General features: G+C 43.9%; 2 protein-coding genes across 2 annotated transcripts in view; both read right to left on the bottom strand.

Annotated features, from left to right (window-relative positions):
• Nucleotides 1–13,450, bottom strand: part of LOC126101341 (odorant receptor Or2-like) — a 55,217-nt gene extending 41,767 nt beyond the window's left edge. The window contains exon 1 of the mRNA XM_049912011.1: nucleotides 13,269–13,450. Within this exon, the coding sequence (XP_049767968.1) occupies nucleotides 13,269–13,450 (182 nt within the window). The remainder of the gene's footprint in view (nucleotides 1–13,268) is intronic.
• Nucleotides 13,451–13,853: 403 nt separating this feature from the next.
• Nucleotides 13,854–15,826, bottom strand: LOC126101342 (uncharacterized). The gene is made up of 2 exons (XM_049912012.1): nucleotides 15,583–15,826; nucleotides 13,854–14,155 (listed from the first exon to the last, which is right to left on the bottom strand). The coding sequence occupies exons 1-2, from the start codon at nucleotides 15,824–15,826 to the stop codon at nucleotides 13,854–13,856; spliced, it is 546 nt and encodes a 181-aa protein (XP_049767969.1).
• Nucleotides 15,827–16,085: the final 259 nt, after the last annotated feature.

Here is a 16,085-nt window from a genome sequence, read left to right on the forward strand (position 1 = left end):
CTCCTAAATAACCAGAAGTGTAGGTCCGTTATAAGTTCATATAAATTATGGGCCGGTAGTTTATTGGTACAGTGCTGCTGCCCATTAGCTTCTCATAGGGGGTTGAACTGGATTGGGACAGACGAATTTGTTGGCCAAGTTAATAGAACGGTGCCTAGGGTAATTCGTTCCTGGACCTTCGTTACGATGACGCTTCCAGGGTGGCTGCTAGGGGACTGACGTTCTCTGCTGAAGAAGGATGAGGAGTGAAACCAGGAAAGGTCCACTCAACGTTATTACAACTTCTTTATTGCAGTTTGTTTGCACCTCATTGAATTGGAACTGTAGGTAAACATCGCGGGAGAGGAGAATGACACGGCGTTGGCCTCTCGCTGCGGTCTGTACGCCCTGGTGCTGCTGATGCTGCCTCGCCTGATACTTGTATTGCACGGTCAGGACAGGTGTGGCCAGAGGCAATGTCTGCGAGAGCATCTGACAACATCATGCACCCATGCGCTGACCTTAGAGGACTTCTGTTGGTACCCCAGAGAGGGCATGTGTGTCTAGACCTCCTCGTCGGAGTTCCACGTCCGCGGCAAAGTGCGGTACTTCCGTGGCACCCAGATGCTTAGGCGGCAGGCTGTGGTTCGAATCCCAACAGTGGTGGACGCGTCTAGGTCTAGGTCGTTGGCACTGCGCTAAGCATCGCACGATCGCCGTCACGAAAATGACAACCTGTCACAGTGCCAACAGGCTAATGGTGGTGGACGTAAATGGCGCTGCTCCCTGCTGCCTTTGCGCTGATATGGCGAAAAGCGACCGGCTAAAGTCGAGACTGGTATTTTAGTTCTGAATTACTGGCATTTTTCGGTATTTGTTTGGTCTCTGTTATAAAAGGTGTTTTTCTTTTTTACGACTAACTGGGTACAAAGCAGAAATATAATAAGCAGCAGTGATAAAATTTCTCGTAATTGAATGAATTTTATCCATAGTGGATGCTGTCGAACTCCGTGACTGTTCCTTTATAGGGTTGTAGAAAAATATCGGCTACCAGTCACAATAAAAGGTTGTTTATTCGTCACACGAACGGTTTCGGGCTTGTGCCCATCTTCAGCTGTTTATACATTCGTTTACATGTTTGTACTGTTGGAGATCACTGTTGTTGTTGTTGTGGTCTTTAGTCCTGAGACTGGTTTGATGCAGCTCTCCATGCTACTCTATCCTGTGCAAGCTTCTTCGTCTCCCAGTACCTACTGCAACCTACATCCTTCTGAATCTGCTTAATGTATTCATCTCTTGGTCTCCCCCTACGATTTTTACTCTCCACGCTGCCCTCCAATACTAAATTGGTGATCCCTTGATGCCTCAGAACGTGTCCTACCAACCGATCCCTTCTTCTGGTCAAGTTGTGCCACAAACTTCTCTTCTCCCCAATCCTATTCAATACCTCCTCATTAGTTACGTGATCTACCCATCTAATCTTCAGCATTCTTCTGTAGCACCACATTTCAAAAGATTCTATTCTCTTCTTGTCCAAACTATTTACCGTCCATGTTTCACTTCCATACATGGCTACACTCCATACAAATACTTTCAGAAATGACTTCCTGACACTTAAATCTATACTCGATGTTAACAAATTTCTCTTCCTCAAAATGCTTTCCTTGCCATTGCCAGTCTACATTTTATATCCTCTCTACTTCGACCATCATCAGTTATTTTGCTCCCCAAATAGCAAAACTCCTTTACTACTTTAAGTGTCTCATATCCTAATCTAATACCCTCGACTTCACCCGAATTAATTCGACTACATTCCATTATCCTCGTTTTGCTTTTGTTGTTGTTCATCTTATATCCTCCCTTCAAGACACCATCCATTCCGTTCAACTGCTCTTCCAAGTCCTTTGCTGTCTCTGACAGAATTACAATGTCATCGGCGAACCTCAAAGTTTTTATTTCTTTTCCATGGATTTTAATTCCAACTCCAAATTTTTCTTTTGTTTCCTTCACTGCTTGCTCAATATCCAGATTGAATAACATCGGGGATAGGCTACAACCCTGTCTCACTCCCTTACCAACCACTGCTTCCTTTTCATGCCCCTCGACTCTTATAACTGCCATCTGGTTTCTGTACAAATTGTAAATAGCCTTTCGCTCCCTGTATTTTACCCCTGCCACCTTTAGAATTTGAAAGAGAGTATTCCAGTCAACATTGTCAAAAGCTTTCTCTAAGTCTACAAATGCTAGAAACGTAGGTTTGCCTTTTCTTAATCTTTCTTCTAAGATAACTCGTAAGGTCAGTATTGCCTCACGTGTTCCAGTGTTTCTACGGAATCCAAACTGATCTTCCCCGAGGTCGGCTTCTACTAGTTTTTCCATTCGTCTGTAAAGAATTCGTGTCAGTACTTTGCAGCTGTGGCTTATTAAACTGATTGTTCGGTAATTTTCACATCTGTCAACACCTGCTATCTTTGGGATTGGAATGATTATATTCTTCTTGAAGTCTGAGGGTATTTCGCCTGTTTCATACATCTTGCTCACCAGATGGTAGAGGTTTGTCAGGACTGGCTCTCCCAAGGCCGTCAGTAGTTCCAATGGAATGTTGTCTACTCCGGGGGCCTTGTTTCGACTCAGGTCTTTCAGTGCTCTGTCAAACTCTTCACGCAGTATCGTATCTCCCATTTCATCTTCATCTACATCCTCTTTCATTTCCATAATATTGTCCTCAAGTGCATCGCCCTTGTATAGACCCTCTATATACTCCTTCCACCTTTCTGCTTTCCCTTCTTTGCTTAGAACTGGGTTTCCATCTGAGCTCTTGATGTTCATACAAGTGGTTCTCTTCTCTCCAAAGGTCTCTTTAATTTTCCTGTAGGCAGTATCTATCTTACCCCTAGTGAGATAAGCCTCTACATCTTTACATTTGTCCTCTAGCCATCCCTGCTTAGCCATTTTGCACTTCCTGTCGATCTCATTTTTGAGACGTTTGTATTCCTTTTTGCCTGCTTCATTTACTGCATTTTTATATTTTCTCCTTTCATCAATTAAATTCAGTATTTCTTCTGTTACCCAAGGATTTCTACTAGCCCTCGTCTTTTTACCTACTTGATCCTCTGCTGCCTTCACTACTTCATCCCTCAAAGCTACCCATTCTTCTTCTACTGTATTTCTTTCCCCCATTCCTGTCAATTGTTCCCTTATGCACTCCCTGAAACTCTGTACAACCTCTGGTTCTTTCAGTTTATCCAGGTCCCATCTCCTTAAATTCCCACCTTTTTGCAGTTTCTTCAGTTTTAATCTACAGGTCATAACCAATAGATTGTGGTCAGAGTCCATATCTGCCCCTGGAAATGTCTTACAATTTAAAACCTGGTTCCTAAATCTGTCTTACCATTATATAATCTATCTGATACCTTTTAGTATCTCCAGGGTTCTTCCATGTATACAACCTTCTATCATGATTCTTAAACCAAGTGTTAGCTATGATTAAGTTGTGCTCTGTGCAAAATTCTACCAGGCGGCTTCCTCTTTCATTTCTTAGCCCCAATCCATATTCACCTACTACGTTTCCTTCTCTCCCTTTTCCTACACTCGAATTCCAGTCACCCATGACTATTAAATTTTCATCTCCCTTCACTATCTGAATAATTTCTTTTATTTCATCATACATTACCTCAATTTCTTCGTCATCTGCAGAGCTAGTTGGCATATAAACTTGTACTACTGTAGTAGGTGTGGGCTTCATATCTATCTTGGCCACAATAATGCGTTCACTATGCTGTTTGTAGTAGCTTACCCGCATTCCTATTTTCCTATTCATTATTAAACCTACTCCTGCATTACCCCTATTTGACTTTGTATTTATAACCCTGTATTCGCCTGACCAAAAGTCTTGTTCCTCCTGCCACCGAACTTCACTAATTCCCACTATATCTAACTTTAACCTATCCATTTCCCTTTTTAAATTTTCTAACCTACCTGCCCAATTAAGGGATCTGACATTCCACGCTCCGATCCGTAGAACGCCAGTTTTCTTTCTCCTGATAACGACATCCTCTTGAGTAGTCCCCGCCCGGAGATCCGAATGGGGGACTATTTTACCTCCGGAATATTTTACCCAAGAGGACGCCATCGTCATTTAATCATACAGTAAAGCTGCATGCCCTCAGGAAAAATTACGGCCGTAGTTTCCCCTTGCTTTCAGCCGTTCGCAGTACCAGCACAGCAAGGCCGTTTTGGTTATTGTTACAAGGCCAGATCAGTCAATCATCCAGACTGTTGCCCTTGCAACTACTGAAAAGGCTGCTGCCCCTCTTCAGGAACCACACGTTTGTCTGGACTCTCAACAGATACCCCTCCGTTGTGGTTGTACCTGCGGTACGGCTATCTGTATTGCTGAGGCATGCAAGCCTCCCCACCAAAGGCAAGGTCCATGGTTCATGAGTGGGGGGGGGAGGGGAGATCACTATATAAATATAAAAAAAAATTATTTGCTGGTGACTACACAAATACATGTGGGACAATTGTAAGTGGTAAGGCAGCATTTGACGAAATATATCTGTACTTACAAAAAAATGAAGCACCGTTATTACAGATATGCTGTGATGATAGTTTTGCCACTTAGTTACACACTTATGGTCATTTTCACATCCATATATCAGGTACAGCTCCATATTACACTATTATGATGTGCACTACTCTATGTTTACAAACAAACATGTGGGCTGTGGTCAAAGATCTACGATGTAGCAAATGTAAAGATGTTGCTCACACACAAACTCATAGGTTCTGGTCAAAGAACTTAGCCACAGGTAGTGCAAAGGTGTTGCATATATAGAAATTTAAAAAGCTATTATACACTGCGACATTTCTTGACACACATTATGAAATTTTTTGGTTTACATTTTTTACGGAAAACTTAGATCTAGGAAGTACAATGTTGTTATATATATGAAATTACTCAAAGCTATTACAAATAAAAAAATAAAAAACTGACAGCTAGAACTGTTTTGAGCCACACTGTTGTCCGAGAACTTCGATCTAGGAGGTACAATAATGTTACGTATATGATTTTTTTAAAATGGCTATTACACATTATAGAATCCCAGTTACAGCTCGTGTTTACAATATGACTATTACAAATTATTATAATGACCCTTGGACTGTTGAATGACGGCTACATTAAATTTCATAGAATATTACTTTGCTATTATATCAGAAGATAATTATTTTCTGTTTTTGAATATTTCATGAAATATGTGAAGATAGGATTTGTTTGCAAGTTCCACTTGTTCATTCAGAACAAGGTCTGGTGTGTTAGAGCTGTGGATATAAATTTCTAGTTATTCAAGCAGATTCATTTTCTTTCCTTTGTTCACAGTGTGTAGTATTTGTAGGTTTTCTGTAATGGCTGTGGCTGAGTGACCATGGTCTTTTAGGTGCATTGCAAAGGTGGATTTATCAAAATTATTTAGCCGGAAGGCATCCATATGCTCACGGTATCTTATAGTGAAACTCCTTCCAGTTTGGCCTATGTAGAACTGTTGGAAATTGTATCACTTTTCGATGTTTTTTTCGTATTTAATTTAAAATTTAATTTAATTTAATATCTTGAGTCTATGTATTTTGAATGCAAGGAAGTCAAAATTTGTTTTGAATAGAGTGATCAGCGGAGCAGAAATATGGACCGCGAGAAACTTAACATCAGGATGGGTAATCACGAAGTAGATGAAGTTCAGGAATTTTGCTAGCTAGGCAGCAAAATGATCCATGACGGATGCAGCGAGTACGACATAAAAAGCAGACAGGCACTGGCAAAAATTAAAAAAAAAACGAAATCGGTTATTTCACAAACCAGTTATTATTATGACCGGTTTTGCCGGCCGCGGTGGCCGAGCCGTTCTAGGCGCTTCAGTCCGGAACAGCGCAACTGCTACGGTCGCAGGTTCGAATCCTGCCTCGGCTATGGATGTGTGTGATGTCCTTAGTTTAAGTAGTTTCAAGTTCTAGGGGACTGATGACCTCAGATTTTAAGTCCCATAGTGCTCAGAGCCATTTGAGCCATTTTTTGACCGGTTTTAACAGTCGTATTATCCTGGCGCTGACAAGAAACCATATAACCCAGAACTGATTGTTTCAGCGATAACCACTATCCCTACTTTGAGCTAGTGCTGGCGTTTTTGTGTCACGCAAGTTTTCTGGAACAGAGGCATTGAAAGGATGTTACAAGCGCGAGCAGGTCTGGTTGCAGTACTCCCTGGTAGCTGGCCTGGTTTCGCCACTCAGTAGGCTGTGTTGGGGAAGAGGTGTTGGCTCACACAGCACTTGGGCCACTGAGCGGCACTTCACTGACTCCATTGTGGCCTGATTACCTCCCATGCGCTCCGTCTCGGACTCGCAAGTCAGATCACAACTTTTCTCGCTTTACAGTTCCTCCCCTCTCTGGAAACAATCAGCCATCGAATTTTGATGAAATATATACACTAGTTTATTTGCAGTTATTTAAATTTCACGTTTCCACCTTTACTCGCAGTATCACTTTGTCCTTTACACTATTTACGTTTTCTGTTTGACTTCAGTAGCACTTGGGTCCATGAACAGCTCTTGTTTATGGTTCACTTTGTCGTTTGTCAAATTGATCATGTTCTTTTGACTGAATTGAGACAGTAGATTGAAGGTTCACAGGCATGATATGTGGCCTATTTTCGCTTGAAATAGTTGTATGTAATTCCTATTGCTGCTGAAATACGGTAGGCTGTTGAGGTTGAGGATCCTATAGTTTACTAGTTGCTGGTGATGTTCAGTACGGTATCTTTGTACAGGGTCTCAAAAGCGCTCCGTTGATATGGGACCATTTTGCACAGCTAACATTTACTCTAGAGACATAAGCAGTGTTGAGACTAATGTGTGGTTAATGTAAGTTTGGTTTCTTCCAGGTAGAAATAGGAGGGGTAGTTCGGACACATAAATCAGTGTATTACCTGTATTCAAGTTGGTAATTCGTGTTATGCTGTTGGGTAATAGGAACAGTGCTCTGGATGTATGGCAATGGGTAACACTGATTGACAGACTTCGACCTTGTTGTTATTTTCTTTGTGTGCCACTTTATTAACCTTGCTAATAACAAATACAAATAATAACTGGTTTGCTATAGAAGATAATCGGTGTAGAGGTGCAATTTGGAAAAATTCTGTTTTGCATGTAAGTATTCAGATGTTCTGTCCCAGATTTGTGTGGATGAAACAAGATACGGTCAAATGACCTAATAACGGTATGTAGCTGTTCCGAAAGGCAGATGTTGGTTGCCCCAGACTGATAGTATAGTAATTCCAGCGCGGATATCAGGCTATGGGATTGTCTGTTTGATGGCAATGGAGTTGTTGGATATCACCAGTAATAATTCGTGCACTTTGGACTGTACACCGTTTGTACAGCTTAGTGCTTAACAGTGCTTAACACGCAAATCTACAGTCCTTACAAGTTACCAGCACCAGTACAGCGAACTACAAATAAAAACTGACAGTCGATAAATAAGCACAAAGCAATCGGAATACCAACATGCAAAACAAAAGCGCTACGAGCTTATGCACCAGCCTGATAGTTCATGTCAGCCGCATTCGTCCTTTTAAAGAAATTATAGAGGTGCTGCGTTCAGGCCGCAGCATCTTCGGAAGATGCGAGGGAAATTTGTGGGAAAAATGTGAGATGGAAAAGACTAGCTAAGAAAAGGATGAGAGTTCTGCAGTTATCCTGATACACCGCCATGCAGTGAGGCCTGGAGAAAGAATAGTAAAATAACAACAGGATTTCCTCTTCCTTTACGGCGAAATGTTATACAACAGGTCAAGATGCAGTTGTAACACCAGGCTTCCAGCTCTGGACGGAAAGGCAAAGAAATACAGAAAGCTCCATTATAATACGGCTGTTATGTTGTTGTAAAATCGTAAAAACCATCCAGGTACGTGCTCTAATAGATGATACCTTATTTCCATGCCATCGGACGTCAAACCAGAACAGACCCTAGAGTTAGATTGCAATGTTCGAGCACTGGAGAACGAAATCCTGCGGCTAGAAAGCACATTTGACGACTTACAATTCATGATAAGTAAGCAGGTTTAGTGATAAGCAGGGAGGGTGCTAGGGAAAGTTCCTGCGGTTAACTTTTGCATGACTCATAGACAGCTACCTAACACTGTGGAGTTAGTCCCTGGAGTACGACAAGAAAACAGGTTCACCTGGCAGCCGGCTCAAGAAAGCAGTGTCTGGAACAGTCGACACGGACAACCTAGGTAAGATAGACAAGGCACTACAGAAAAGTATTGGACGCTTGGCACGGCAACCAGAAGACAGTGGAGAAAGACTAAGTGATGGTTACCAGATATCTGCACGCCTCTGCCAAAACGGTGCTAGTGTCCAACATTCAGGCAACAGCCGATCTTGGTCATTCTCAGGGACCGCCTGGCTAACGTAGATACCTATCTAGTAACTGCGGAATTACTTGGGACTCTTGGTGATAGATTTACTGATAAGCGCATTTCGACCACTGAGCTAAAGAAAGATCTTTTACACGCTGATAGCATGAATTGTACAGCATAATTTTGCGTTATTTTCAGTGTAATTAAAGAAAAAATTGAAAATAGAAGTTTCTTTGTAGGGGCCCAACACTCCACTACCCTAGGTTTATCGTTCTGTACTATTTCTGCTGCGCCAACCACTGCTTGGTAACTAAAAATAGAAGTTTGATGCTTCGCCTCACCCGCTGCAATTTTTTACTTCACTTTTCTTTCCTAAATACTGGAGTTCCGGTTACTTTCATTTCTGTTCAACCCCTGCATATAGCATAAATCTAGGCGAAGTCGGTGATGACGAGTAGGTGCAGTCCTCTTGTGAATGTGCCTGGCCGAAACTAGACAGCGTACTCAATCAAATAATGTATACGCACAGCCTGTGGAGCAAGGGCCAAGTGTCGCTACTGTGGCCTTTCTATGCGCTGTGGCACCAGGAGCGCAGAAGTGGCGAGGTTACCACGTCACCTCTTTACCCAGAGTTTCCCTCTGGCACTCATTTTAACAGGATGATCGGTTGATGTGGGACGTCCTGTAGGGACTGGGTGAGGAAACATCTTGATTCGTAACACCCCATGGCCGGAGACTAGTGCTCTGCCAACTAGACCACCATGACCACACGTAATAATCATTTACTGGTGGAAACTATGTCGTCCTATGTACCGTTTCCGATATATCGAACGTCAAAAATGAGTTGTGTTCGTATGGTGTATTCTGAGCCTGTCATTATTCTTTGACGGAAGTTTCGTTTTCTCCATGACCTTCATGTTTCCTGTTGGATTCTTGCACATACTGATGGTGGCAGACCGAAAGGCGATTTGGGCTGTAAGTTAAAACGAATGAATTTTACGGGTATCAAATAATTTCAGCAGCTATAAAAAGTTTCGGTAGTTCTGTTATGTGCGGATAGCATGCTCTTATTCTTGCCTCCTCTAGCTGCATTTTAGCCTGCGAAAAATTACAGAAGACTGCATCGATAGACAGATCACGAGCCTCAAGAGATGAATAGATGGGCAGCCTGGCTGGAGAAGATATAACTGTCGAAACCGGTCGTAGTTGTTAAATATTTCAATTATAGTTGCAAGAGCAATAGTTTTGTGATAATGGCAAATCGTTGTACCTCTGCCCTTACAAGGCTGATATAAATATACGTTCATAGGGATCGAAAACGTGAACAAATGGTGCAGGAACCAGTCCTACGCTTTTTGCAGGTATTTCAGCTTTCTGATTGTGCTCGTTGGATCCTACGTAATAGTTGGATGGAATCTGAGTCCAGTTTTACTAGAATTCAAGATGAGTATCTTAAGCAGTGCCTCATAACACAAAGTTTGTGGCTGAATCTCACTTCTGTTTACCTAAATCTAACCTCTAGTCTATAGGGTGTGTGAGACATAATACTTGTTATAGCAATACATAGTGATTTTCTCATGTTTACCGCATTGCTGTTTTAGGGGAAGGCTTTTTTGTTATTTCAAGAAGTATTAGCTTAAACGTCTTGTGGACCATCCAGGAGCGATTAATAATGAAACTTAATAATGCCTGATGTTCTCCACTGAAATCTGGTACTCTGAATTTTAAGATATATTAGGTGTCATCTAGTGAGTGTGTACGAGTTTACATACTGCAGCATTGCTGTTTCTCTGTTTCTCTCTTGCAGCAGTTAAACATGTCTGTGAGCGTTTGCGTTGCCTACGTTATATGTTGACAGCAATCTGACGTGCGTTTAACACATGAGAATAATGGCACGAAATTCATTTGAAGTGTTCACGGCCGATTTCCTGCCTCGTTTTCTATTTTGTACTCATTTTTAGTGTCTAATGATCCTCTCGTCAAAGTAGCTTTAAATACTTTCTTACAAACTCGTGTAATATCCTTGTTAGTCCAACACCGTTTTTCCGGTAAGTGAAGGCAACTTCACAAGCCAGCATCTCTAAAAGACATTTTATTGCATGAACACTTTCGACATAGCTATTCTGTCATCATCGGATGTTTCTCGAAACCGCTTATCCAAAAAAATTCCTTTTTAGCTGTTTTGGTTTTTGAAGTTTTCTTCAGTTACCATGCACTGCAAATCGCCCCGGTACTGACAATGTCAGGGGTATATAACATAATCTTTCTTTTCAGCATTTCTTTAGTTAAACACTCTCCCTATACCTAAACCTCGTATTTGTCGTTCCTCGTGGTCTAATGGTAAAGCGCATGCCTGGAGACGAATCCAGATCAGCTGATGGAAATTTTCAATCTGCCCTTAACCTTTACTTGCCAACGATGTGAAGAGTCCCCTGGAATGATAGGTGTTTTGGATACCATGCTAAGCTGTAGGTCCCATTTTTACGATTGGGTAAATGGAATAACTTAGGGCCAGACAAGTCACTGACGTGGCGTCCAGTCAAGAGACTTGCATTATACCGTTGCGCCGCACCAGAACTAAGTAATCCTTCAGTATTCCATCCGATACTCTATTTATCCCAGATGTTAGTGCGATAGGACAGACCCTCGTAGTTATCCGCATACTTTATGGTCAAAACTAAATTTTGTAGATAGTTTTGCTTTTGTAGTGTGTTTTCCAATGTTTCATTAATGTCAGTTCCAAGCATCATATTCTAATGCCATGTATGTTGTTATTTTTGTTTAAAGACTGGCTTGACGCAGCGCTCCACGCCAGTCCATCCCGTCCAAAGCTCTTCATCTTTTTATAAACTATTGCAATCTGCCCGCATCTCGTGGTCGTGCGCTAGCGTTCTCGCTTCCCACGCCCGGGTTCCCGGGTTCGATTCCCGGCGGGGTCAGGGATTTTCTCTGCCTCGTGATGGCTGGGTGTTGTGTGCTGTCCTTAGGTTAGTTAGGTTTAAGTAGTTCTAAGTTCTAGGGGACTTATGACCACAGCAGTTGAGTCCCATAGTGCTCAGAGCCATTATTGCAATCTACATCCGTAAAACCTGTTTACGCTTCCCATACCTTGGTCTCTCTCTCTCTAGACCCCGTTCCTGCTCCTCATTTCCCCATCCCTTCCCAAACACATACACAGACACACACACATACACACACACACGCACACACACACACACACACACACACACACACACACACACACACATACACACGCACACAAAACCTGCTGTCACACTTGACTATTCCTTGGACTATTCTTTGATCTATTCCTTGATGCCTTGAGATGCCTCCTATTGGATAATACCTTTTTTACCATCATTTCTCCCCAGTACGACTCACTATCTCGCCATAGTTTATTCCATCTACTCACCTATCTTCAAAAGTCTCTTGTAGAACCATATTCCGAAAACTTTTCTCCTCTTATTGACTGTATCGAAGGTTACGTTTCGGAGCAGTGCTTTCAGGAATGACTTGTTAAAACAAATTTATGTCACATATTAACATATTACTCGTTTCTGTAAAAGCTTTTCCATTATTGCCAGTCTCCATTTTATATCTACTTTTTCTTGTGACATCGTTAGCTGTTTCTGCTCACTACTTGTTGCCTGTAATTCGCTAATCCAATTGCCCCATCATCACTTAAGTCTATCAGGCTCCATTGTACTCGTCTGAATTTTAATAATGTTCTCAAGGCACTATGTATTCCTGCCCGTAAACATGATCTTCTTATCTCTGGCAGGGCTATAAGGTCATCGGCAAATATTATGCTCCTATTGGTTCCCTCTGAATTTATATTTGGTTTCAAAATTGGTCCTTTCTTTTTGTGAATTGAAGTAACTCTTTTGTCAGCCCATGCGCCAGTGCCAGGTTCTTAAATTCTAACTACTGGGCTCTGAATTCTCAACAAATTTTAGATACCACATCACTTCCTTTAGGTTATCCCTGATATCTCAGAGATCCGCAGAGTGTATTCCAGTCAACACCGCGTATAATGACATTTTAGATTATGGTTAACTCTGCAATTCAGTCCACCCTTTTCAACCAGAACCAGGATATTAGGCATATTATTCAACGTAACAGAATCAAACTTACGCTTGTGGAAACATACAAAGAGTAAGTACTACTTTTAAACTCTAATTCGCTGTAGTTCCACTTTTATACTGATGGTTTTGGGTTCTCGGCTGTTCAACATAAAATGTCGAATCAGAACACCTTCCGCCGTCTAAATTTCTACTAGTTATTTTATTTGAGCAAACCAGTTCTAGCTCCACATAACACCATCTTCAGGCCCCCTGACCGACATGCAGGAAGAAACCCACCTCAGATCAAGTCAAAATAGGGACCAACATGCAATAACTGGTATCTATAACTCTTTGAAGGAGCGGTAAGTGATGATCGAAGGGATCGCTGTGTCAAATATCTACGGAAACCGGTCACTGAGTGCGGGTCCCTACTTTTACTAGAACGGAGGTGGGTTTCTTCCTACCTGAAGATGGTGTATCGTAGTACTGAAACTTGTTGCTCAAATAAAATACCAACTGGAAATTTAGAGATCTGAATAATTTTTAAATCGGCATGTTATAGTTTACTCTAAAGTTTATCGAAGTGGACAACGACGCACTTCTCTTCATTCAGAGTAGGTCTCTGTACCAAGACAATGTCTTATCGCGATGTGAGTAGACATTACAATACTTAACATTCAACACAAAAGTTGGGTTATTGTAATTTATTATTGTGTTTCACAGCGCGTCAGGTATCTTGCACATTACAGACCAACTTCATAGCGCTAATTCAGGTATATACTACCGAAATTATCCATTTTACGTAACGTACCTGAGAATTTTCTGATGAGTTTCGATACAAAGACACAAATTTTGGTGCATTTTATCGCAGGTGTCTGCTGGCATGCCGTTCATGCGTCTCGCCCCATCTTCTAGATTTTCTTCGCAGTCCTCCGTTTTCAGACTGGCTATGCGCAGCGAAAGTATCCGCAGCTGCGCGGCCACGAGAATCATGACTAAAATATGGAGTTTCAGTCTTCGATCGCTATTCTTTATTTTCGATTACCGGTTTCGGGCTAGCTGCCCATCTTCAGATCATATGTTGTAGTTACAGAGTAACTTGTCCGTACAGAACACACTGTTCACTGTCATGTGTTCTGTACGGACAAGTTACTCTGTAACTACAACATATGATCTGAAGATGGGCAGCTAGCCCGAAACCGGTAATCGAAAATAAAGAATAGCGATCGAAGACTGAAACTCCATATTTTACTTATTGAACGATCGCGGAATTCCCAGTGAGACAACTATGTCTAGTTTTGAGAATCATGACTGCCATGAACAGCAGGTCGACGCTGTAGCCCAGCTGACTCGTCCACGCTCCTACGACGCACTGCGAGGCGTACGACAGTGCATATTAGTGGGTGTTGTCGTCCCAGGCGTGTTGAACCAGTGGCAGGCGGCGCTCTCCTGGATGCGCCACGAGCGGCGTGGGGAACCACACGAAGCACTGCGCGAACATGAAGAGCAGTATTCCGAGAGTGAGGCGGAACGCGCGCCTCTGGGAGTCCTTCTGGATGTCGGCCAAGGCAGGATCCGCGAAGCACGACTCACTCTGCAGGGACACGAGCGTCTGCACGCGTCGAGCCAGCGCATGGTACTGCCGCCGGTTGCGCCTGGAGAAGGCCATCTTGATGGTGTTGCAGCCGATATACACTCCTGGAAATTGAAATAAGAACACCGTGAATTCATTGTCCCAGGAAGGGGAAACTTTATTGACACATTCCTGGGGTCAGATACATCACATGATCACACTGACAGAACCACAGGCACATAGACACAGGCAACAGAGCATGCACAATGTCGGCACTAGTACAGTGTATATCCACCTTTCGCAGCAATGCAGGCTGCTATTCTCCCATGGAGACGATCGTAGAAATGCTGGATGTAGTCCTGTGGAACGGCTTGCCATGCCATTTCCACCTGGCGCCTCAGTTGGACCAGCGCTCGTGCTGGAGGTTCAGACCGCGTGAGACGACGCTTCATCCAGTCCCAAACATGCTCAATGGGGGACAGATCCGGAGATCTTGCTGGCCAGGGTAGTTGACTTACACCTTCTAGAGCACGTTGGGTGGCACGGGATACATGCGGACATGCATTGTCCTGTTGGAACAACAAGTTCCCTTGCCGGTCTAGGAATGGTAGAACGATGGGTTCGATGACGGTTTGGATGTACCGTGCACTATTCAGTGAACCCTCGACGATCACCAGTGGTGTACGGCCAGTGTAGGAGATCGCTCCCCACACCACGATGCCGGGTGTTGGCCCTGTGTGCCTCGGTCGTATGCAATCCTGATTGTGGCGCTCACCTGCACGGCGCCAAACACGCATACGACCATCATTGGCACCAAGGCAGAAGCGACTCTCATCGCTGAAGACGACACGTCTCCATTCGTCCCTCCACTCACGCCTGTCGCGACACCACTGGAGGCGGGCTGCACGATGTTGGGGCGTGAGCGGAAGACGGCCTAACGGTGTGCGGGACCGTAGCCCAGCTTCATGGAGACGATTGCGAATGGTCCTCGCCGATACCCCAGGAGCAACAGTGTCCCTAATTTGCTGGGAAGTGGCGGTGCGGTCCCCTACGGCACTGCGTAGGATCCTACGGTCTTGGCGTGCATCCGTGCGTCGCTGCGGTCCGGTCCCAGGTCGACGGGCACGTGCACCTTCCGCCGACCACTGGCGACAACATCGATGTACTGTGGAGACCTCACGCCCCACGTGTTGAGCAATTCGGCGGTACGTCCACCCGGCCTCCCGCTTGCCCACTATACGCCCTCGCTCAAAGTCCGTCAACTGCACATACGGTTCACGTCCACGCTGTCGCGGCATGCTACCAGTGTTAAAGACTGCGATGGAGCTCCGTATGCCACGGCAAACTGGCTGACACTGACGGCGGCGGTGCACAAATGCTGCGCAGCTAGCGCCATTCGACGGCCAACACCGCGGTTCCTGGTGTGTCCGCTGTGCCGTGCGTGTGATCATTGCTTGTACAGTCCTCTCGCAGTGTCCGGAGCAAGTATGATGGGTCTGACACACCGGTGTCAATGTGTTCTTTTTTCCATTTCCAGGAGTGTATACGGTACTGGTAAGCACCAGTGTCGTCTCCTCCATGTCCCCCGAGCTGTAGTAGGTGGCCAGCGAACCCTCTATCGCGTTCCAGACGCCCAGCGCCAGGCCCAAAGCCCCGTACGCCTCAAACATCCAGGAACCAGGTAGTTGCCACACACCCCATAACCACAGATGGCGGATGTTCAGCTTGAGGATCGACTGCCCGCTAGCCGTCCAGGACAGAGGCAGTTCCATATCATTTGCTACCTCTCCCCCCATCTAGTACTGGTATCAGTCCCGATGACCACTATTACCCTTCCTGTACTGACTTGCGAACTAGTACACAGTGGATCTTCTACTTTGTACTCCTTATGATGTGTCAGGACAGCAAGTGAAAGCTACTCTGAGCCGTTCACAAGGTTACTGTGACTGCTTCTGAAGGAGCCCTATGTTATATACACGGCCGCAAATGGCAGAATGAAACGGCTTCATAATGGGATTTAAATAAATCAGCCACTCCGTAACATTTTGTAGTTGA

The sequence above is a fragment of the Schistocerca cancellata genome, chromosome 9 (genome assembly GCF_023864275.1).
Source record: "Schistocerca cancellata isolate TAMUIC-IGC-003103 chromosome 9, iqSchCanc2.1, whole genome shotgun sequence".
Classification (NCBI taxonomy): Eukaryota; Metazoa; Arthropoda; class Insecta; order Orthoptera; family Acrididae; genus Schistocerca; species Schistocerca cancellata.